This window comes from Coloeus monedula (genome assembly GCF_965178545.1).
Source record: "Coloeus monedula genome assembly, chromosome: 1".
Classification (NCBI taxonomy): Eukaryota; Metazoa; Chordata; class Aves; order Passeriformes; family Corvidae; genus Coloeus; species Coloeus monedula.
The window spans coordinates 37,354,125-37,377,100 of record NC_138781.1 but is presented as its reverse complement, the minus strand read 5'-3'; the positions used below and the strand labels follow the sequence as shown (position 1 = coordinate 37,377,100).

The 22,976-nt window shown below is 36.7% G+C and overlaps 1 protein-coding gene across 1 annotated transcript in view; it reads right to left on the bottom strand.

Moving 5' to 3' along the window:
* The window catches only part of KCNH8 (potassium voltage-gated channel subfamily H member 8), a gene marked incomplete at both ends in the record, with an annotated part of 172,677 nt that overhangs the window by 38,594 nt on the left and 111,107 nt on the right, over nucleotides 1-22,976 (bottom strand). Inside the window, 2 exons of the mRNA XM_082290170.1 lie at nucleotides 948-1,147; nucleotides 5,826-6,023. Coding sequence (XP_082146296.1) covers nucleotides 948-1,147; nucleotides 5,826-6,023 — 398 coding nt within the window. The remainder of the gene's footprint in view (nucleotides 1-947; nucleotides 1,148-5,825; nucleotides 6,024-22,976) is intronic.

Below are 22,976 nucleotides of genomic sequence, written 5' to 3'. Positions count from 1 at the left end.
TGATGGTCTCTCCAGGAGCTGCAGTTGTAATACAGCAGTCACTCACTTTCAGCATGACTAAAGGTACAGAAGGTACAAAAGCTGAAGGTGATCATTAACCACATCTAGGAAAGCTTTGACATCTAAGTCATTTTTGTACCTTTGTAAATCTTACTAAGCTCCTTCTGTTGCTAAAATGCTGTTGAAAATCCCATTCTTTGTGCTGTTCACAACACAAAAAGAATTTATCAGGAAAAGAATGTTCCAAACCCCAAATCTTTCTGCTTACTTCCACATTATCTTTAGGGACCACTGAGTTTTATAACACAGATAACAAGAAACCTGAAGGGAGTGCGCCATTCAAATAACACTCCAGCAGAGAGAAGCCATTATTTCTCCTGCAGTACAGTAACACATAACCTGGATAAGTAATTTAAAACAAGCAAGCACAGACACCACCAGAAATCTGTCTTTTGATTTCACTCTGAAGTTACACTTTGCAATATTTAAAAATGTAACTATATAAATAACATAAAATTCAGGATAAATCACTTGTTTACAGTATTGCAATAAATAGGATGAAGGAGGTAGGAAAGGACATTAGAGTCCCTCCTTTAAAAAGGACTTAAAATCCCCATATAGATATTTTTTTTAGTGAAATACAGGACTACTCATTATAGCATTTCTGCTGGCATCATCTAAAAGGTTTCTGATGAACGCCTCTTCAGCATCTGAGAATCATGGAGGACTGAACTTTACTTTACATTATTTGATGTTTTAAACCTGCCTTTTCAATAGTGTACCCTCTTCCCAGGATAACCCATCTTTGTTTTTAGGCACGGTTTTCTTTGGTATGTAACTTCACACAAAACACAGCATCAAAAAAGAAAAATTACCCCCCTCCTGGACTCTAAGTTCATAGCCAAAACAATCAAATAAAACCTCCCCCCCCCTTCTCATTTGGTTACCTCATTGGAATCAATTCCATTATTGACAGACCACGTGGTTTGGAAATATTCAAGCATCCTTTGCTTTAGCTGCTGTGGCAGGTGATGGACCCGTATAAAGTCCTTCAAATCTTTAGTTCTTGTGTGATAAAGGGACCATCTGGAGTACATCCTCTGAATGATGGCAGTCACATTGCCAAACACCAAGGCATGCATCAGAGCTAGGGAGTACAGAAATTATTGTGAAATGTGGAGTGATGGTCAATGAAACTTAACACAGAAAATAAACAGCAGCTTCACAGGGCAAAAATTTCCTGATTGAGAGATATAAGAAAGCTTTTGAATATAAGGCTCCTTGAATAAGATACAGTGTTATTAATATTCATTTCTGGTTTTTGAGACACTGTGAATCATAGTCATGGGACAGGGTAGAATAACAACTGTTTCTGTCTAGTCAGGGTACCCAGCAAAATAATGTCGAAGTCACATTAAGTCCATAGTCTAAGAGAAAAGGAAAATGGAACATAGAATCATAGAATCACAGGATGATAGAGTCATAGAATGGTTTGGGCTGGAGGGAACCTTAAAGAACATCTAGTTCCAACCCTCCTTCCAGGGACGGCTTTCACTGGACAAGGTTGTTCAAAGCCCCATCCAGCCTGGCCTTGAGCACTCCCAGGGATGAGGCCTCCACAACTTCCCTGAGCAACATCTTCCAGTGCCTCTCCACCCTCACAGTAAACAATTTCTCCCAATATCTAATCTAAACCTACTCTCTTTCAGTTTGAACCATTCCCACTTGTCCTGTCACTACAGGCCTTTGTAAAAAGCCTCTCTCCATCTTCCTTGCAGGCTCCCTACAGGTACAGGAAGGAGCACATGTAGGCAGGTATGCTCAGGAAATAATCAGTATGAAAACTAGACTCGAACAGTCCATTGGAAACTACATAGCATGGAATAGTTTTCAGAGAACTCATATAAATACATACAATTACTAATGGAGACCATATGTAGTGGAATGAGGTTGTAAATAACATTTAAAGATGTATCGTATTCTGGGGTACATATTTTACAAAAAAATCAGAAAAAAAACCCATTGTAAATTCAGGCTAAAAGAAACATTCAAAGAGACAATCTGATTACTATTGCTTGGCATGGTCAAATATGGTTAAAGTCATTTATCAGAAAGTTCTGACATCCTGGAGTTTGTCTGCAATTAGTTATTGGCTTGGGAATAAAAAGATCAGAAGCAAAATTGAAGAAATATTTACAGATATAGGTCATCTGGGTCTGTCTGTGCAAAATGTGTTTGCTTATTATGAGTTGGAAAAATCACTGCTAAATTGTGATATGATATTGATCTAATGTATAGAATATACACATCTACAAATTGTTTATTGAAAAAATTACTAAAAAACTTGATTGTTCATCTAAAGAGACGTCTGTCTTTATAGTTCTTGAAAGAAAGCAGACTCCTAAGAGTGACAAAGGAATTGGTTTATAAGCAAGACAAACAAGCTGTTGACCTTGCATGTCAATTTACAGATATCCAGTGTGAGTGAGAAGAAACAAGGGGGAACAGGAGGAGGAAAGGATACACTTTAAAATGGTAGAAAGAGATAGAAAATTCTGGAGTTTGGTGTACTAGAAAATGTTTACAGACTGAGTAAAACCCAAAGGAGCTAGTAACTATATATGTGTCCTTATTGTGAAGGGAGTGCAGAAAAACAGATAAAGAACTGCAGTGTAGAAATAGCAGAAAGAAAAGGATTATGTATATAGTAAGAATAGTAAGCCTAGCTGGAAATTTATTTCTAAAAATAATCAGCTATATCAACTAGGCGTTGTTCATGACGGTGCAGTGAATTGCTAACTCATTAATGTCACAAACAAATGCAACAAAATGTGAGGGACTGGTGTACTACTAGATACAGGATATTATACTAGAAATATGACAGCTAGGTCTGAAACAATTCAGCCAGACACAGATAAATAGGTTAAAGAAATAGTGTAGCCTCTTTAAGGATGCAATAATCAGTTTAAACAGGGGGGAGGGATAAAGCATTAGGTGGTGTATGAACGCATTTGTAAGAATCACATGCGGTGTAGGCCTCTCATCAGGTTCCAAGCTAGGAGCTGGATGGTGTAGAGATCTCAGTGATGTTATTATAGGCACAAATATCATCTAGAATTTTATTATTATGGAAGAATCTGTCTTTGCCTATATACATTGGAAGGCAGCTGCTTCTCATAATGACAAGCTATTCTTGGCTGTGACAGGCATTAGAATTCTTTATCAAATAATCATACTCTTACCCTACTTTCTGTAAGAAACCTATTGCGCCTCTGTCTAAACCCAAGTAGGACAAGTTCAAAACTTCTAGGAAATGTATTTTATAAAGTGGCCTTTATTTTAATGGATATTCTAAATCACATTTTAGTTACTTACAGAGGAACACCTCTGATCCCAGATAGGACTGGAGCTACTAGAGTGGGCCTCCAATCTCTTAAATACAAAAGTACACATTATTTGCTGAAAGAACATGCAGAGTACAAGACAGAACAGAGTATGATCACCTGCTGGAGGGCAGATCTGATTAATATTTTACAGATGCTGGATATCCTAGGAGTTCTGGTTACATTTTAATATGTACATTTTCTTTCCCACTTTAAGAAGACATACTGTATTGAACAAGATCTTTTCAGAATATGACTTGTTAAAAATATGAATTTCAAATTCATGCAAAATAAAAATTAATATGAAGAGGCCAGTAAATATTAAAAAGGTTTGCTATAAGCTATCTATTTGTCAAGTTTACACTTCTTTTTTCTTTCTTCAGCTTTTTCAAAGTTTAAGTAAGTTTTTTTCAGTTTGTAGTGTCATCCATTAAAGAGATACAGAAAAACTACTGATAACTCACCCTATCTGTTACACCCGAAATTTCATAAACGAACAGCTTGGTCAAAAAGTCTGAAAAACTTACACCAATTTTCCTCAGACCATCACTTTCCACCAGGGAATTTTAAAATTGAATATCAGCCAAAACTATATGCTAGAACATTTTAAGAAATGAAGAGGTATCATGTCCCTAAGCATACAGATCAGCACTTTATTCCGAACAGTTTTCTAAGGCATGCTCACCCATCTTCACAGTATCATTCTAACTCCTTCAAGTTTCCTCGATTTTCCTCAATAGTATCTAAAATAGAATAGAATTCCTCAAGAAAATACCTGCAGATCAGCCTGCTCTGCTTTTTTTACCTGGACACATCTTGTTCGCTGGACCCCTGCAGATATAAATCCCTCCTCCTACCTGCTTGCCTATAAGCAACTTTGTCTTTCAGTCATCAGTTCCCTCTTACTCCACTCAGTTGACTAGTTTGTCACAATTTATTCAATGTACAAGCATATTATTTCTGTCACTTAATAATACAAGAAATAAAAGTGAAATTGTTACAACTGGACTAAATAAATGTATAGGATACCTCTGTATTCTTCACTATTACATTTATGAAAGCTCTGCCATATTAAAACGAATTAAATATTCATTGCTGCCTTACATGGGAGATCTTTTGGTTTCTGGATAGAAATGAAAACTCCTTCCTTAATTCCAACAGATTTTATGTAGTGAAAGCCCCAAAGAACAGAGACCACAGTGTATTTTAAAACTATAATTTTATGCAACCACCAAAAGCAATTAATGAACTGCTTGTGGTTTTGTGACATCGTCAAAAAAAATTATATCATTCTTGGATGATTCATTATATTATTGCCTCTTATTTTCAGGACTGAGGAAAACTAAAATAATTCACTGAACAATTCTTATACCGATTAATGCTGCAAATATATAGTTTACGGGTAATTCATCGTGTTCTCTGGCTTTCAATTGTCAAATCTGCAAATTATTGTTGCCCACAGAAATTTATCCAGCAAAGCTGATACCCAGGGCTTTACTGACTAGCCCTGGAGAAATACCTACTAGTATTTCCAGAACAACTAAGCAAGCAGAAAAAAAAAGGAGGACAGAGTACTCTAGCAGTGACTTGCTTTTACCCTTCATGCCCAGTGTGACATCTTTGAGCTGTATGGTGTACACATTGTGAAATAGCGCACCTAATTTTTCGTGGGAGGAAGGTGAATGTAAAAACAGAGCTTCCAGTACTTTCTCTAAAGGTCTTAGCTTACAAATCTCTGCTGGTTGTACCCAGGTGCCTCAGCAGAAGGAAGAGGACCATGAATGAGCACGTGGCTTACTCCAAGTACGACTTGGTAATCAACATAAATGAAAATGTTACTAAGAGCTCCAAATACGACAAAAAATTGCATTTTGATTCAAATCTGTATCAAATGGTTATCAATGATAATTGAACTACTTTTTTTTTATACTAAGGCTCACCAGACAGTCTCCTGGCTCTGTCCTGTCTCTATTTCTTTCTCTCTGGTCTTGTCCTTCAGATGAGGATATGCACCAGCTCACAGACACATTGTCCTTTGGGCTCCCACTTCCCCTCATCACCATTCCCAGGGCTGCTGTGGGGAATGTACTGCAGCTGATGTGCACATCATACCTGGCTGTCTGGGAAAGTGTCTGCCATGTGACTGAAATCCCCAACACATTGCTGGGCCACTCTCACTGTTAATAATGTGAACTTGCATTTTAGTGGGCGGCACTCTTTCATCACCATAAGTGAACAAAAGGTTAGAAATTCGTTTGCCTAAGAGAGTTTCTCTAAACTGAACAAAGTTATTTCCTTCTTTTGCCATTTTAAATTAAATTTATTAAACCTCATTTTGTGTTTGTTTGGCGTTTCTTTTAAGAAACTTAGCAAAATTTCAGCTTTTATTTGACTTTTTCCTACTCCTTGAAAATGCTGTAAATGATGCTTAATTGTACCTACCCCCAATCAGCATTGTGCAAATGGAGAAGATCTTTTCAGCATCGGTATTGGCTGAAACGTTTCCAAAACCAACACTGGTGAGGCTGCTGAGAGTGAAATACAGGGCAGCTATATAGGCACTTCTGACTGATGGGCCTCCTAGTGTATTATTCTCATAATAAGGAGATTCAATTCGTTTTCCTAGCTCATGAAGCCAACCTGCAAAACAAAGCATAAAAAGAATTACTATTAAATATTACTGACACCTCCATAAAAGCTACATATTATATAAAAAAAACAGTTCTAGAAGCCCCCAAAAACCTAATTAAAAGGCAGTATAGTCTTCACACAATTCCAAGAATAAAGAGAACATTAAAATGTAGGAATTTAAGCACCACATTAAGTATTGTGTCTCTGCGGTATTTATGTACGATTTTTTATGATAAGAACTGCATTTTTGCATTGAAATCAAGTGGTTTGAATTGCATATTACAGGTCTAATTAGATAATTTATAAAATCCATTAAGTCACTGAAAAGAAAAAAATCTTCACCTAATAGCACTGCAGCAACAATGCAACATCATTTAATTCTTTCCATTAATTAATGCTTGGAAAGCTTTTTGACATTCTAAGACTAAATCATTATAATAGTAATTACATATTCAGAGCTTTTCACATGTTTCTTTTTACAGTAGAAAAGATTCAAAGACCTAAACATAACTTACAAACCAGAACTAATTTCAAAACATGCTTCAGTAAGTATTTTCTAAATTGTTCATTTAATCTTTCCTTTCATTTTGATAAATGAGTCTATGTATGCCAGAGAAAGCAGAATTAGCTACTGCCTCAGATATTTGAAAAAAACAACAAAACAACCCCAAACAACAATGCAGAAAAAATATGCAGCTGGAAAACACAACCTGAATGAATTGCATAAACACAATGCTTCACAAAAATCAAGATAGGGGAAAAAAGAGGGATAAAAATCTATTTGTGTGCCCAGTTTTGCCTGTTAAACAGCTTGCTTGGGAGATTGGGAATCTTTCTTGGGTATACAGGGAGAATTGCCACAAGAAAATAATCCTGACAGAGTTTTATTTTTAGAAAAATTGTTTGGGGGGGTCTCCCTTTTGTAACCTGGGACCTGACAGACTGAATCACCTCCTGAAGCTTAGTCTCTCTCCACTTCAGTCAGCATCCATTTCTGTGAATCCAGATATGAACTGGAGGAAATCTCATTGCACAGGATGTCTGCAAAAGTAGGGGGTAGATTTAAAGTGTCTGTCCCTGCACTTCCAATTAAGTTGGGAAAAAAATCTGTAGGGATTTAGCACCCAGAGTAGACCTGCTGAACCATGGCTGCTCCCATGCTCAGCTCCAGGCTTTCTAGCATGCTCTCCTCCAGAGAAAGCTCAGCCAGAAGGGCTTAGTAATGGCAGAGCCAGGTCTGGCTGTGACTCTGCTGACCCACTCTGTGCAGGACAGGGAATTTAATCAAAGGCGTAAATGAAAGCAATCTGCACTGTCGTACGATGGCAATACTGAGTAGGACATTTTACCTTGCTGATGGACAAGAAAGCATATGAAAATCCCCTTGATTTTGCCTGGATAGATAGTACTAATCGTGGGGCTATTTTGTGTTTGTGGCTCCCAATTATTTAAAATGAAAGTAAAGCAAAATGGGGAAAAAAAGAAGCCTGTCTGAGTCAATACCAGTCCTCTGTGCACTACTCTTTTTCCAAGAACACACTACATTTCCTCAACAGTAACATGGCCCTTTGTATGGCAGATTTAATTCCTATGTTTCTATAGTAGGGAAGATAATCACAAACACTAAAGAACATAGAATAAAAACCTAAGAAAATCTCTGGGATTATCTCTGAGCTTAATCTCTCGTTTTATCTCTGAGCTACAACAGTAGCAGTTAGCAATGATTAGCAATTCTTAACAATTGCTAAAATAGTGCTGACAATGTAAAGAAAAGATGTTAGGTAAATTTATTCAGGGTTTAGACTTGGAAGAGAAAACATATCTCTGAAAGGGAAAACCCAAAAAATATATAAAAATATATTCCTCTGACTTGTAGATAAGAACATGTTTACAGCTTCTCATTTCTATTTTGGCTGGCAGAGATTGTCCTAATCAGGAACTTTTGAAAAAATTATATAAAATGATGTTTCAGCCAGAGTATATAAAATGCTGCAATATCTTCCAGATCAACTGTACCTCTCATATTTTTGCTGATAGCACTGCATTTTTTTTTTCAGTTTCAGGATAGAGGAAAGATACTGTTGGGTGTAAATACTTTCTTCAGCCAGTGGAAATAGTCATGAGGTAGCGTCATTGACTAATGCCTTTTCCTTTTCAGTTCCTGTAGGTAACAGCACTCAGCAGATTCTCTGGCAAACTTGAGTAATTAATTTCTGCCCTCAGGGAAGAAGAGAAAAGTAAATATACCTTGTAGTCAGAGGAGCTTCCTAGAGTTTAACATTATGAATCTTGTCTGGTTCAGAATTAGCACTGTCTAGGTATAGCTCTCTGACTTTGAAAACATTTTAAAGTGCCAATTAGCATAATTAAGAGGAAGGCCTTTCAAAGGGAAAAAGAGCACTTAAGTAATCAAGTCCCATTGGAAAAGTCAATAGGAATTGGATATCTAGCTCCATTAGACTAGTTTGAAAATTGCTGTAAGAATCTGTATTGAGTTTCATTTACTTATATCTGGGAAGTGCTCAAGTATCAGCAGAAGCCTAAAAAAGCATTTAAACCTCCATAGATTACATACTTTTTAACTGGATGTAAACCAAATTACTTCATTTAGTAGACATCCAGAAAATCGGCCCTTCCCCTGGCTTGGTACTTTCTCTGCATTGAGTATGTACAACACTCTCTGTGATTTGAGCTTCATTCTGTATTACTACTTAGATTTTCCTTATATGCCAGATACTTAACATATCAGAATACTGTCTGGTACTTCAAAAACTTACAAATTAGTTGCATTTTCTAATGCATTAATTAACCATAACACTCATTCTAAAAATAAGGGAAACTTTATTTTTTTTTCTAGCTAAAAAACAGACCAAAGGTCTCTGGTTTATTCAGCACTACAGTGTCAGGAGTAATAAAGAGGTATAGATAAGGAGTGCCTCTTAGAGCATCCCTGAATGTCTGAAAGTAATAGTAGCAGTGATGCTAAAAGAGAAAAGTATGAGACAAAGGCCAAGCTTCTCTCAGCTATTATTCCACACCAAATTTAGGGACTTCAAGTATTCCTGGGGGAAATGTAAAGGTAGAAAAGCCTATCTGCTCTCATGTAATCACTTTTTTTTGATGTTTAGGCTGTATTTAAACCTCATGCAGGGCCTGACCATACTTGGCCCTTTCATGCTAGTAAGGAGAGAAAGCAATACTATGTTGATAGTAGAGAAAGAATATGTAGTGAGAAATGCTGGAGTAAAAAAAAAGGACACTGTGGTTTGTCTTTAGTGAGGGTTATCTTTAAAGACTCTGTTTGAGGCTGAGTTTTTCTTTTCTGGAAAAGAAAAAATAATAAAAGAATGTCCTGAACTGGAGCACATGCAGCCTTCTGATATAAATAGATTACAACTTTCAACACAGAAGTCGCTATCTTATGACTACTAATGTGTGTTGCAGTGAACAGTTTAGGGTCATTAAGGAGAAGATAAAAACTGTACAAGAGAAATTAGATCCTTCATCACTGGAATGCATTTTTAAATTAAAATCACCATGTAGCTTGAGAGCTGTCTTGGTTCCCGCTGCAGTAGTCCCTTATCACTGCTGATAGCTCCTAATTTCAGATCTAGAGCAAGGCATCCAGGAGCTGTAGGTTTGCACAGCAAAGCACACCACCCTTTCATTACACAGCTGTACCCTCTGATCTGCAAATAAACATCTCATATTTCCATTTTAAATGCGGGAAAAATATTCCAAGTTTCTATTGCTCTCAATGAACCAAGATTTTTAGTTGTATCTTTCTCTATGTTTCTCTGTATTAACCTCCACAAAATAAACCTTAAGGCAGAACAGTTGCTAAGAGGGAGCAAGTAGGTGAATTTCCTTCTTTTTAGGTAAAAGCACCTGTGAATACAGTTTCTATGATTTTAGATGTCCAAATCTTCCCTTAACTGTCCATGTGGCTTCTTCAGAATGTATCATAGTTAAAGTGCATTTGAGGAGTGTAGCCCAGAGCTAATATTGTATTTGAAATAAGATTTTTTATAACACCATAATGAATACCTTTTACCATATCAAACCCCAATTGTCATTCATTAGACATTAAAACATTAGCTTTGCTTTTAAGATTGCTTCCAAAGAATTTTGCACAATTACTTTCTAGATGTTGCCGACTGATATAATACATTCAGAGTCTAAAGGTGTATAAGGAGATGAAATCATTTTACTTCTTCTTGTATGTATGACTGCATTATTAAATAGTCATTGCCTCTGTTCTCATGGTGATTACTTGTTTAAGGTACTCGGGTTCTTCACAAGAGCTTCAAAGCCTTTTTTGTCCCTGTCTAGCCAAAATGTTTTTGACATGTGCAATTTTTTCCTGCTAAAACATTTGTAGTTTTTCCCAAGACTATTAGATGACCAAACAGCACCATTCCTATTATTTCAGCCTGTGGAATATCACTGTTACTCTTTCATTGCCACAAAACCTGGTCATTTGTTTACAGGTTTGATCTACAGTTGAGTTTTGCCTGTCATGTTAGGAGAGGCTCCCAGGTACCAGAGCAGATGGTTTTAGGATTAAAGAACCCTAGAGATGACAGGAGCAATCATACCTTCAACCAGTGCTTCTGAAGGACTGTAAATGTGCCAGACCTTTTTGGACTGGGTTGATATGTACAAAAAGAATCAGGCTTTTCTTTCACACAAATTTGGAAAAAAAGAATAGCTTCTAACCTCCCCTCCCCCTCCCCCCCCAGCCCCTCTTTCCCCCCTTCCCCAAAAGACCCCAAAAGGAGAGATACTTCCTATGGGAAGCTTGCAATCTCCCTCAGTGAAGGCACTATAAGGATTATAATGGGATTTCCAATGTCTCTGCTTGATCACTCTTGGGCACGTTCATGGTTTAAAAATGGTAGAGCAAAAGGCCCAATATTAAAAACCAGTACAAAACACAGTCATGGACGTGTGATACAGTTGCACATTCTGACAGTGTGATAACACAGCTCCAGCACATCTGCTCAAATGGCAGAGTTGCACATTAGTAAAATACAGGATATGAATTAATGCTCTTTTCAAAATGAAGACAATAAATAAATGTTATATGTGTAAGAGGAAACCTGAGAGGTGTCAATAAGTACAGGGTACAAAGGAACAGCTCTGGACAAGAGGCTTATATTTGAAGAAAATTAGCTGGTATTCTAGATAAGTAATTGCTAATTGGCAATGCACAAAAATTAAAGTAGAATGGTTTAAATATTAGTACAACAGACATAACCATAATGGCTGCAGGAAAATGAGGAGCAATTTGCATTAATCTAGTTCCCTTGATCTTTATTCTGCTAACACACTTTCCTGCAAAGAGTAGACACCTAAAATGAGAAAGAAAACAAATGTGATAAAGACAATAATGTATTTCTCAAGTACTGAGACTGCTTAAAAATGTTAAAGTAGTCATACAAGAATTTAGGTGAACACTAGGAATGGATAGATTCAATAAATATGCCATTTGATTTCCATTGAGGAGAAACTGGACAGATTTTTTATTACACCTCTTCCCAAATTAACAAATGAAGAGAGATGGTCATGAGCCAAAATCCAAGGCACAAACACTCCTGATAAAGCTGAAAATTCATACCCTTGCATCTACTTTTTTTTTTTTTTTTAATGGATCAAATTTAAAAAATCAGGATTTGAACATATGTCAGATGAAATTGTAATTCTCTGCAGCCTTTGGGAATTCTACCACTGATTTTCAAGCATCTGTAACATCATCCAGAGAAAGTTTGAACTTGGACATAATCCAGTCAGAAGGGAAAAACAAAGGTTAGTGAATGCCCCTGTATGTCTCATTGCTCTTGAGGCTTGGACATTCAAGATGCACAAAACTCTGTAGTCAAAAGCAGGTGGGTGAAACTGTTACCTTCTTATCTGGTTCCTTTTGAATGCCTGCTTTAACCTTTGCAGGTACAATAATCTGGAGGAAACTCTGTCTTCCCCAAGATCCTTAGGGAAAGTTTTTGACTATCTAGAGACCTTCATTGAGATAGATGTTTTAAAGACTTTAAAAACCCATAGAGCATTCCAAACAAAATGCGTATTCCTTTGAGTTAGAGCATTTTTAAATACAAGCTTAACCTCTATCAGGTCTACCAAAAGTTCATTTCATTTGAAAGGTGACAAGCTATGCATTTCATCACTAATTCACTTTGTAAATATATTGGCTGTTGTATTCCTAATTGAATGTATACTTAGAAGGTATCATAAAAAACCTTACATTTTGCAGGGCTTTAACTCATCTAACTTGACAAAGCCATAACAAGATATTGACCCATTGTTCTCACTGAAAATGATGCTTTCACGGTGAAATAAATACTCAATGAACTAAGTAGTTTCAGCAGGAAGAGAAGCTCAATCAAGAAAGTAAAGAAAGGAAAAAAAATCTGATATCTAGTCACAATGTTCCTCATAACAAGAAGAACACAGCTGAACCAACAGAAGTGGTGAAAACCTGAAAATTAGGCCTTAATTATCTCATAAAACTCAACTATAAATTTCAAGTTTCACTATTTAGAATAAAAAAGCAACATTTTCCTTTCTCATGGTAAAATTGATGCCACCTTTGAGATATGGAAAAAACTTCTTGTAGGAAGTAATTTCTTGTCATCACCAAGGTGTGGTCTGTTAAATAATTTATATTTTTATTTTGGAAAGCCATAAGTGCAAGGAGAGATACTTCCTGTGGCAATCCACCCCAGTGAAGGCACTATGAGGATTATAATGGGATTTCCAACATCTCTGGTTGATCACTCTTGGGCATGTTCATGGCTTAAAAATGGTAGGGCAAAAGGCCTGATATTAAACACTTGCAATGATAGCATTTTATTAGAAAACAATGTAGGAAAGATATATTTTAAAATATTTAGTTAGCAACAAGTTAGAACAGTCAGAAGTCCGGCATATCTTCCACCTAATGCAAAATCCTACGTAAACACTCTACAAAACACAGTGCGGATGAATTAACAACAACTTCACACATTTCAAGCCCTGCACATTTCTAGCCAGAATCTAATATAGTTTATGCATTAAATCTTAGAATTTCTGGATGATGTCCTATCTTCTTTTGTCTGCAAAACAAAGTCTTGCGCTTTCACTTTTTCCCCTGCTGTGAGAAATCCCTAAGGAACAGCCCAGATAGAGGTTCACAGTCAGAGCCCCAGATATTTCTTAAAGTTGGTAGGTAATTCATGTGAATTAGATATTTACATTTCTTCTACACCATGTGGCAAAATATTGTCTTTCCAGAGAACTTCCTTTGTGCTTACAAGTAGAGTTTATTCTGGTGAGAGAAGAAAGAAAGGAGTGGCACTGGGGGGAGAGGTTCCTTTGGGCAGGGCTCCAGGACAGTCTCCTAAAAGCCAGCTAATGCTCTGCATGAACGTAGAGGTTATCACCTCTATAAGGCTCTGGGTGAGTTGTGCCTCTCACCCCTATGCTGTGTTGAGCCTTGCTGCCTCATAAGGCTACAGATTGCATCTCTGGGACATGCAGCTGGCATTCTGTGGATGGCTAAACCAATCAGACAGATCTGTTGCTCATATTTATGAGGAAGACCGCAATATAGCTCCATACCAGTCTCACAGTTTAATGTAATAAAGATTCCCCTTACAGCAGAGATATATTTATTCCAAGGTAGAGACCTGTCTATATTACATATAAGAGCTATGTATAAGAATTTGAAGAGCTGACTCAGCAGACCTGCACGGAAAACATTCCTCTTGATATTTTATGATAGTTCTCTAAACATTTAGACTGTGTTGCAAAGAAGCTCCAGTGTGCATGGTCAGTCCACCTGCATTACTGCAGAACTAGGTCATAAATTCCTTCAGCCTCATTTATCAAGGGGTCAGTAAATTTAGAAAAGGAATGTTCTTGAAACTCTTCTCTGTGATAAGTTAGTACATCTCTTCTCAACAGTAATTTGTCAGATGGCTATGTTAGAATATGTGGGAGATTTAAATCCCTCTTGCTTTTGCAAGTCAGCAGTTTACTCTCTCTTCCCCACATCACTGAATCACAGAATCAACTAGATTGGAAAAGACCTGGGAGATCATCAGATCCAAAGAAAGGACAAGATGGGGAAATTTTCAATCAACTTCTTGTGACAGTAACAGACAATACATGCAAAGCACTTGCTATAGATAATTATTACTATTAAAATTTTTATTGTTACTAGGAATAGTTTACAAACACCTCTGATGCCATTAATATATTTGGAGTGAAGAAAAACACCTTTTCATTTTTTTAAAAAATTGTCTTGCTTTATTCTCCCCAGTATCTTTTCCCAGGGTTCTTACACTAAAAGAAATTAGTAGCGTAAGTAAGTTAGCTACTTTTTTTGTAATATAGTAAAATGTTAATTTAATTTTTAGACTACAGGTAAACCATACAAATCTAAACATATAGGTAATTTGAGAAATGAAATTGCAAGGCCATAATCAGAAGTATATAAATCACGTGAATATCATCTTCTTTAAGGAGATGCTCACACTGTCACTGCACAGAGTTTCAGTATCTAACATTTCTGCTCCTTAGGCAAACTGGCTGCTACTGTCCTTTTCCAGGCTATTAAATGCCTTGCAGCTAAGCTTGGAATTAGACACATTTGTGCTTGTTTGTTCAGTGCAAAGAGCACGTCCATCTATGCCCCCTTTGCTTCCCTGCGCTCCATAGGTCTGTACCCATCTGTTAGAGCTTTTCTTATCTTATATTTAGACTGTAATATCCTCTTGGGCAAGAGCAGCCTTTTTATCCTGTGTTAATTCAGCAATGGAGACAAGAGGGCCTTGACCCATGAGTAGCATCCCAGGTGTTCCTGCAATGAAATTTATGGCAATGAGCGTTTTTTTTTATGGTGTCAGCTAAAGAGTTAGAAACCTATTTTGCAGTTTTATGCATTTGGAGTCCAAATCATGCCAAAAAGGTTTTGAGCTACTACAGGCAGGATATTCATGTCTTTTTTAAGAAATAAACATTCTCCTCCATAAGCAATATAGATGATTTTAAAATGAAACCTTTATTATCAAAATATGACAAAATATCCCACACAACAAAGCCTTGCAGAATGTTAAGTTTTAAAGTTGCTAACAAAATTTTGTGTCCAAATGTGTGCATCATGGCATAGTTGGTAAATTAATCTCACCTCTACCCTGCTGTTCTCACCTGCTCAGGTTTCACCATCAGAGAAATACAGACTGAAGTCTTTCAGTTCTTATGACAATTTTTCAGTCCTAAGAGTTAATGTATTAAAGTTCTGACTCAGAATCTGCAAGTAAATTCTCATGGAGGTAATGACAGTGGTAATCAATACCTTAAAATCTTTGTAAAAAAAACCCAGTACTGTTTATTTGCAACAGCAAGATATCAAGAGGACTGTATTTTTTTAGAAAAACAGTGCAATATGCTACACATATTTTATATTTTCATTCTGACTACCAGCAATCTGCAAGAGTAGAGCTGTTTACTTCCAGACTCTGCTGTAAGAATCCTCTCTGCTTTTTAAATCTGAGTAATACAAGAAGTGGTCCCTCATAGGTGGTACCTTCCCCTCTCCTGCCGTCTTCCCCACTCCAGAAATCAAGCCAGCTTTCAGTACCTCCTATCTGTTCAAATGCAGTCTCCCAGCTTGGCAAAATAGGGCCAGAAGCCTCAGCATGGAAACTGTTTCCTTTTGTAGGTCTAACTACAAATGAAAGGTTAACTTCAGAATTGCAACAAAACCATGCTAATTTCCATCTGACTGGCCTGCGTAATCACACAGGAGACGATAATGACAGCACAGAGTTCAGTTTGGGTCAGTATAGACTGCTGCAGTCTACATGACATCCATTTCTCCTTGTCTTCTGTATTAATAATATCCATGCTGGTTAGATAATAGCTAAGTATGTTAACCCTTGCTACAATCCCCTCCTTGCTTGCTCCACAGTTTTTACAGCATTGTCAAAGTATTTTCCTTTGTGTTCTTATCTAAGGAGCCACCGTGTTGTACAGGGACCTGTGTCTGACAGGCAGCCATATGATAAATGGTATTAGGACTTTATTTGCTTTTGACTTGTCTTATTTTTTTGTTCCTTGATTCTACAACATAAATAACATTTTTCAATTTGTTCTTTTATTATGCACCACTTGAATCAAGGAAGTTTAGATCCAAACATATTTGAATTTGGGAGGAGGAAATCAGCAACAGGGAATATTTTACTCCAGATTGTATCTAAAGATAATAAAAAACCCCAAGAACTTGCAGTATAATAAGGGCTTGATGTAACGAAAGAGTAAAAAGTGAAGAAGAAAGGTGGTGACTTCATGGAAAAGCACACAATGTTTTTAAAGTTGCAGCAGTTCTGAAATATTACATCTGTGTCTGCAGATATGACAGGTTTTTTTGAAGTGAGTGACATAAGGGAATCCTAAGCGTTAGTATTTTTATCTCTACCTCTCTTGAACCTGACAATGAAAAACAATTTAAAATAATTAGGTATAATTACTTTTACAGAATGTGGCTTGTGTAAAACTTTACATGCTGCAGAATTCATTGACATACTCTCACAGCTTCACATTGGCTTCTTTGGCTGAAAGTAGTTACTAGTTAACTTTGAGCACTGTAGCCTGAAAGTACAAAAGGAACAGAAATATTTTCCAAGGTATAGGAAAATGGAAGAGAGCCTGGAAAGAAAAGACTCTTGAATAATTTCTTCATTTCTGTACAGAAATCATTTTCTATTCTGGCAGCAGAAAACCCTTCTTTTATCAAGCACCTGCTCAGGTAAAGGGCAGAGAAAAAAGGATAGATAAATAAATAGGAAATAGGAATATATGCAAAGGACATCTTTAGATTAAAAATTTAAGGCATGCTTGTGCTACAGAAGAAAAGAAAAGTTATTTTAGTCATTATGGGATGTCTTTGGAATGCAACACGGCATTCTAACACCCTAGGATCTCTACCTGCGTGATGGGGCTGAGAGGCAGACCAATCACATATTGAAGCAGCTGCTGAAAAGATTTCAAAATTTATAGCAAAGTCTTTGTGGGTTTAAACTGGATTGAAAAGGTACAGTTTGAACAGCCTAGACATGAGCTTCAAAACAGAAGTAGAAATTTCTAAGAAATCCTAACAGAACTTCCTATTACACTAATGTGTTAGAGACACTAATGTTTTAACAAACTGTACAAAGCTCTCTGAAGAGGGTAGTGTAACCCTAGAACAAGCTACCCAAACAAGGTTTGCAGGACTTGGATGGAGCAAGCCGTGTTTGACCCGGTTTACTGCATGTTATAGTCCAGATAGTTCAACTATCTGGCTGGTTTAAATGAACCCCAGAGGCTCTCTGCAGCCAAGAGTTCTACAGTTCAAGTACAGCAGTTAAGGGTTAAAGACTCTGACGTAACTTCAGATTTTCTGAACAGAGCTTTTATGCACAATATGTTCAACTTCCAATAAATTATACTTTCTGGTGTTCGCATTATAGAAGCCATGTGGAAAGATCCTGGTGTTATTTTACCTCTTGGGACTATCCCTTCTTCCGGGGTGTTTACTAGGCAGATTTTTCCCCTACTTGTGGCTCTGAGAATTTCTATTATGGTTGCAGAAATTTGTCCAGATACAGCTTCTGCACTGAGATAAAAACTGCTTTGTAGAATTAATAAATGATACATAGGTAATCTGTTGTTTGACACAGCAGGACACTTTGTTAAATCTCAGGGGCTTCATCCGCATGCCAGATTTTTACCTTTGACTTAAAAACTGTCCAAAATTTTTTCTACTAGTTACAAAATCTTGGAATATTTTAATAATGATGTAAAAATTTAACACTCCATTTAATAAGCTACTTTCATGCCTGTTTTTTTCTGGGCTTCAAATCCAAGAGGACATCTCATTCCTGGGGTATTTGGTGATTTCTAAAGTGGTGGTTCAATCAGAAGGCAAAGTAAGGTAAAGGTAAAGGAAAATACAGTTTAATCAAGGAACTGAGCCTGCAGGAAAGAACAGCAGGGAAGAATGGCAGAATAAAACTTACTAAAGCCCAGAGCAGCTAAAATACAAATTGGTATTAATCTAAATGCAAAAGGACTGTTTCAGTTCAGCTCAACAAATGGTATTTTGGTTTCACTCACCTGCACCTCAAAAACAGTGGTTTGAGTTTACAAACAGAAAACTGAATAATTTCCACAAACTTAATTTCTATGAATATTTTAAAATATAAATTTATATTTTAAATCCTGACAAGGTCTAGTATACACTGCTCTGAAAAGAGGGATTTTAATAAAGAAAACCTCTTGTAGAAAGTATATTTGATATATGGTTTATATTTATTTATATAATATGTATTTATCATACAAAACAGGCAGAAAAAGTAGGGCCAGGGTTTCAGATAAGCCATTCCAAGACCTTAATTTGTAAGTATAGGTCTTTACCATATGCAGACAGGTTTCCACACATACTTCCTGCATATGTTCTGGTGATTACAGTTTTGCACATAAAACCCCCTTGCAGCAGTTACATTTCTCTGTCTCCAATCTCACAGACTTACAGACACAGAAAATACTATGTGCCTCTGCTTGTACTGTACTAAAATAATGAATATTTATGTTTATCTGCAAACAGGATTTCTTCAAAAGCCAGATGAACTTTGTCTCACTTGTACCTTATTCAAAAGTCTAACCCAATTAGAGAAAAAAAAAAATTCTTTCATTAATATTCCACACCATAAGCTTCTCCAAATTTGGCCTCATATATAGTATTTCACAACAGAATTACTTTCACCATTCAGGTAAGGTATCCAGCAGATTTTAAATAAATATTTTTCGTTGTTTTGAATTACACGAGTACATTAATTCTAATTTCTTCATGTTTTTAATGATTTTATCTATATTCATTCTAACAAGGCTAGATATTGTGAACCTCAAAAAATTAATGGAAAATTTACACATTGCGTGTATAATAAAAGTGTTACTTTCACAGAGGAATAAAACTCTTAAGGATTAAAAAAGGCAATAAAATTATTTAAAAGAATTTCAGTGTTAAATATTCTTCTGGGATTAAAATTTTCTGTTTGAACTGCTTTAGAGTGTTTCACCACTATGTAATGCTTCAGTATTTTGGTATATCCTTGTCTTTTTCGAAGTATGTGCAATGAAATAAGTACTGTTTGTAGTAATTTTTAAGATGAGTACTTTGAAAAGTTTCATAGCTTCAAAGTGATCATCTTGTAAGGTTGTCTAGTTTATTCCTATTTATTATTTCTGTATGACACTCCAGGGGCTAATTATTTTATAGTGTTGCAAGAAACAACCCAAATTAGTTAGCTGAGTCTCTCAGATATTGATACCCCAAAATACTTCACAAGAGTGGTAACCATCAACCATTTCCTTCAAATATTAATTAGAAGTGATTTTCAGCCCTACATACCACAAAAAAAAAAAAAAAAAAAAAAAAAAAAAAAAAAAAAAAGGTGAGTATACAGGTATTTCTATTTCACACAACAATGGACCTTCAATACAGGTACCAAAGGTCAACAGAGCACTACAATTCATTTTGCTAAATTGAAAATACCAGCACTCATGCATGGCATAAGTATATTTTTTAATTCTTTTTCTTAAAGATGTCTCTTCAAAACGAGGAAGGACGATAGTTCCAGAGGAATGTGTTCTGTTACTACTAATGAGAAAAAATGAAGAAAACTGATAATCAAGAACATAGTGAAGCAGAGTGGAAGAGAAATTAAAATCAAACATTCAGGTACAGAGATGACAGACTGAAGTGAACAACTGATCGCTGCTAGCGAATGATGTGCTGTGTGATGTAGTCAGCATGATGTTCTTTCCTGCTCTGCACAAGGATTCATAAATCTACACATGTCAGTTCTAACCTGATGGATGTGTGTGTTTGGAGCAGTGAAACCAGACCAATATTTTACAGTGGGACACAGTTTTCTTGGCTGAGATCCTTGGAAATTTACAAGTGCTCTTTCTGGCAGTGAGGAGGATTCACTTAGTTCTTACAGTGCCACGAAACAAACTGAACTGCGGTTCCCACTAAAGCAGACCAGGGAGTGCTGGGCACCTGTGCCGAACCTTGCCATCTGCCAGACAGCACGAGAGCAGGTGCCAGCTGCAGCCTTTCCCAAGACTCCAGCTGCACTTCATTAGTACTAGCTCTTCATAAGCTGAACATTTGTTGAAATTACTGGAAGCTGCTTTGATGTAGGTCCAGGCTGAAACTCCAGAAGGTAGGTCTGCAATACAGAAGTAGGTACATGTACCTGCATGCACCAAACACTTCCATCACATGGGTCCAAAACCTCATCATTCCTTAGCACTACAGTTTTACCATGTGTCTTCTCTTAGCTGATTTTCTTGACAGCCCCACTACCTGGGGATTTATGATCACACAAAATCTCAGTTTCCATATTTTTTTTCAAAATAAGTTCCTGGTTGCCACTGTTGCTAAGAATGTTAAGAACATGAGTCTCATAGGATTCCAAAGCAGACTGATAACCACACATTTTAAAAATCTCATTATTTTTCATATTTTTGTTATGGTTTTTGAATGCTTAGATTTAGGACAAAATACTCATGACACATTCAAACCCAAGTTTTTAATCCTTCAGCAGAAGGAAATGTTGTACAGAGACAAAGCCAGAATGATCTAAGATCATTAATAGTGAAGACAATTCATATATAAAAAAGAAGAAAAATAAACACCAAGCCTCTATCTCAACTTTCATACCAACTCTTCTCTCATGTCTATCCATTTAAGTAATTTTTTTTGCAAAAATATATTCATATTTCCCTGCTTCTACAGTACATTCTGAGACTTAGTATAATATGAAAACACTAGGAGTCAAAAATTAATTATTGCTTTGACAAATTATGTATTGTATTGATCATGAATGGAAATAATGGCACTGATATTTCAAATATGATTTCTACTTTTATTTGCCCCATGGTTATGCTGGGTTGTTAGTTCACTAACATACATTATTTGTGGAGGAACTGGCAGATACACACATACGTAAAAATAGACCTATGACACTTCTGAAAAGAGGAGAGCCTGTGTTTTAACCTGAACAAATATAACAATGCCACAAGTATCTATTGTCAAGGATATACTTAAATCTGTACCTTCAGAATTCCTGGCAAAATTGCTCAGGACCTTGTGAAAACTAAAACCTTCTGCCTCTGGTTTCTTAGCATAAACTAGGAAAAAGCTTCCTGGCACTAAAACTTCCCAGACTATTGAAACTCAAGAGAATCACAGGTAAATGTCTCTCTTAATAGATATTCCAGCTTGACGCTGACTTACAAAATTCTGAAAAGAGTGAAGCAACCTGGGGACCACGAAGGACTTGGGCAGAATTTTGGAATCTGAGATCAAGATTTTGACCTAAAGTTTGCATCTAAGACATAGGACACCTACATTTTGGAAAACCCATTTCAGCCAACTTCTGCATCAGGCCAGAGGTGCCACAATCTTTACATGATTAAGACACTTGGAGATTCTCTCCTGTCTGCACTTGGTGGGGATCTTTCAATCACCTTGTCCCTGCATCTAAATTTCCTGAAGGACTCAGTTGGAAGGGTAGTTTTTGAATTCAGGCTGTTAACTTCAGCCCAACATGAGACTTTTAATACCTGAGTGAAAGACCCTGAAGGCACAGCCTTGTTTTCAGCATTTCCAGCTGGCACCACTCAGGTCCTGTGCACCTTTTTCTGTACCTAACTCTGCCACTGAGAGCTAATTGCGGGTATTCACTGGGAGTCAGGATCCGAGTCCTTTTAAAAGCTCTGACTGCAAGAGTGTGATAAACAAAAGATGTGTGGGAGGTTTTATACTGCAGAGGATGTGAAACTACAGTGGTTCAGCCACAACTGTGTTCTTGTTTTTGAAAGTGCTGTAAATTAAAAAGCTAATAGAAAATGATTAAAAACCTGAGATGAAACTTGAGGTATTCAATTGAAATAAAGATTTAAATAGCTGAAGAACAATACTCTTTACAGGCCTGATTTTAAAGCTTATTCCAAAGTTTATTTATTATGTATAAAAACACAGCTATTTTTGTACTGTATTTTGCATTGATAACAACCCCTCCATAGTCAAAATGTTGTGTTACTGTACGACTAACAAAAAGTTACAGCTAATATTCTGGTGGACAGGAAGGAATTTTTTTTGAGACAGTGGCACAAATTATACCTGACAGTTTTGACTATCTAAAGGAGCCAGCATCCTGACTCTTGGCCCTCTCCTAATCTCCTCACTACACTCAAGACAGTTGGGTTTCAACAACTCACATGGTTCTCACAGAATGAATGCCTTCATCAACAGGAAATATTTTCAATATTATCTGTTTCTCATAGAGACAGATAGAAAAATAACTTTCTCATATATAATAAGAACTTGAATATCTCAGTATATATTAACACAAAATAGCAGTCAGCAAATAAAGAGCCCATGCCTAAATCTGATGCCAGCTAAACTATAGAAATGGGAACCAATGGCATTGGAGTGTTAGGATCAGCCGGGAACCTAAACACAGTCTAGCCTCTACTCTGTGTCAGCTAACAGAAAATTAATCTTATTTTTACAGGTTGGTGAAGACCATTCCATATCTCAGGGAGACATCTGTTTCACCAGTGAGAGCAAATGAGGGGAACAAGGTGAAATGTAACAGAGAGGGACCTGAAAATGCCAGAAGGGAAAAGCAGGACAAGAACTGTACCACTGTCTCCTGTGGGTGGGAATGACGTGTCCAGGAGTCATGGTTTTATCAGACATTAGAGTCAAGATGCTGCACATGGAACAACTCTTTCCCAAGACGGGAGAACTTGCTGAGGTAAAGGTTTCCAGCATCTAAAAGCAGTGGCCATACTGTGTATCTTCCAAATAATGTAATCAGTTAAATCTAGCAATACTGGAGCTAAGCA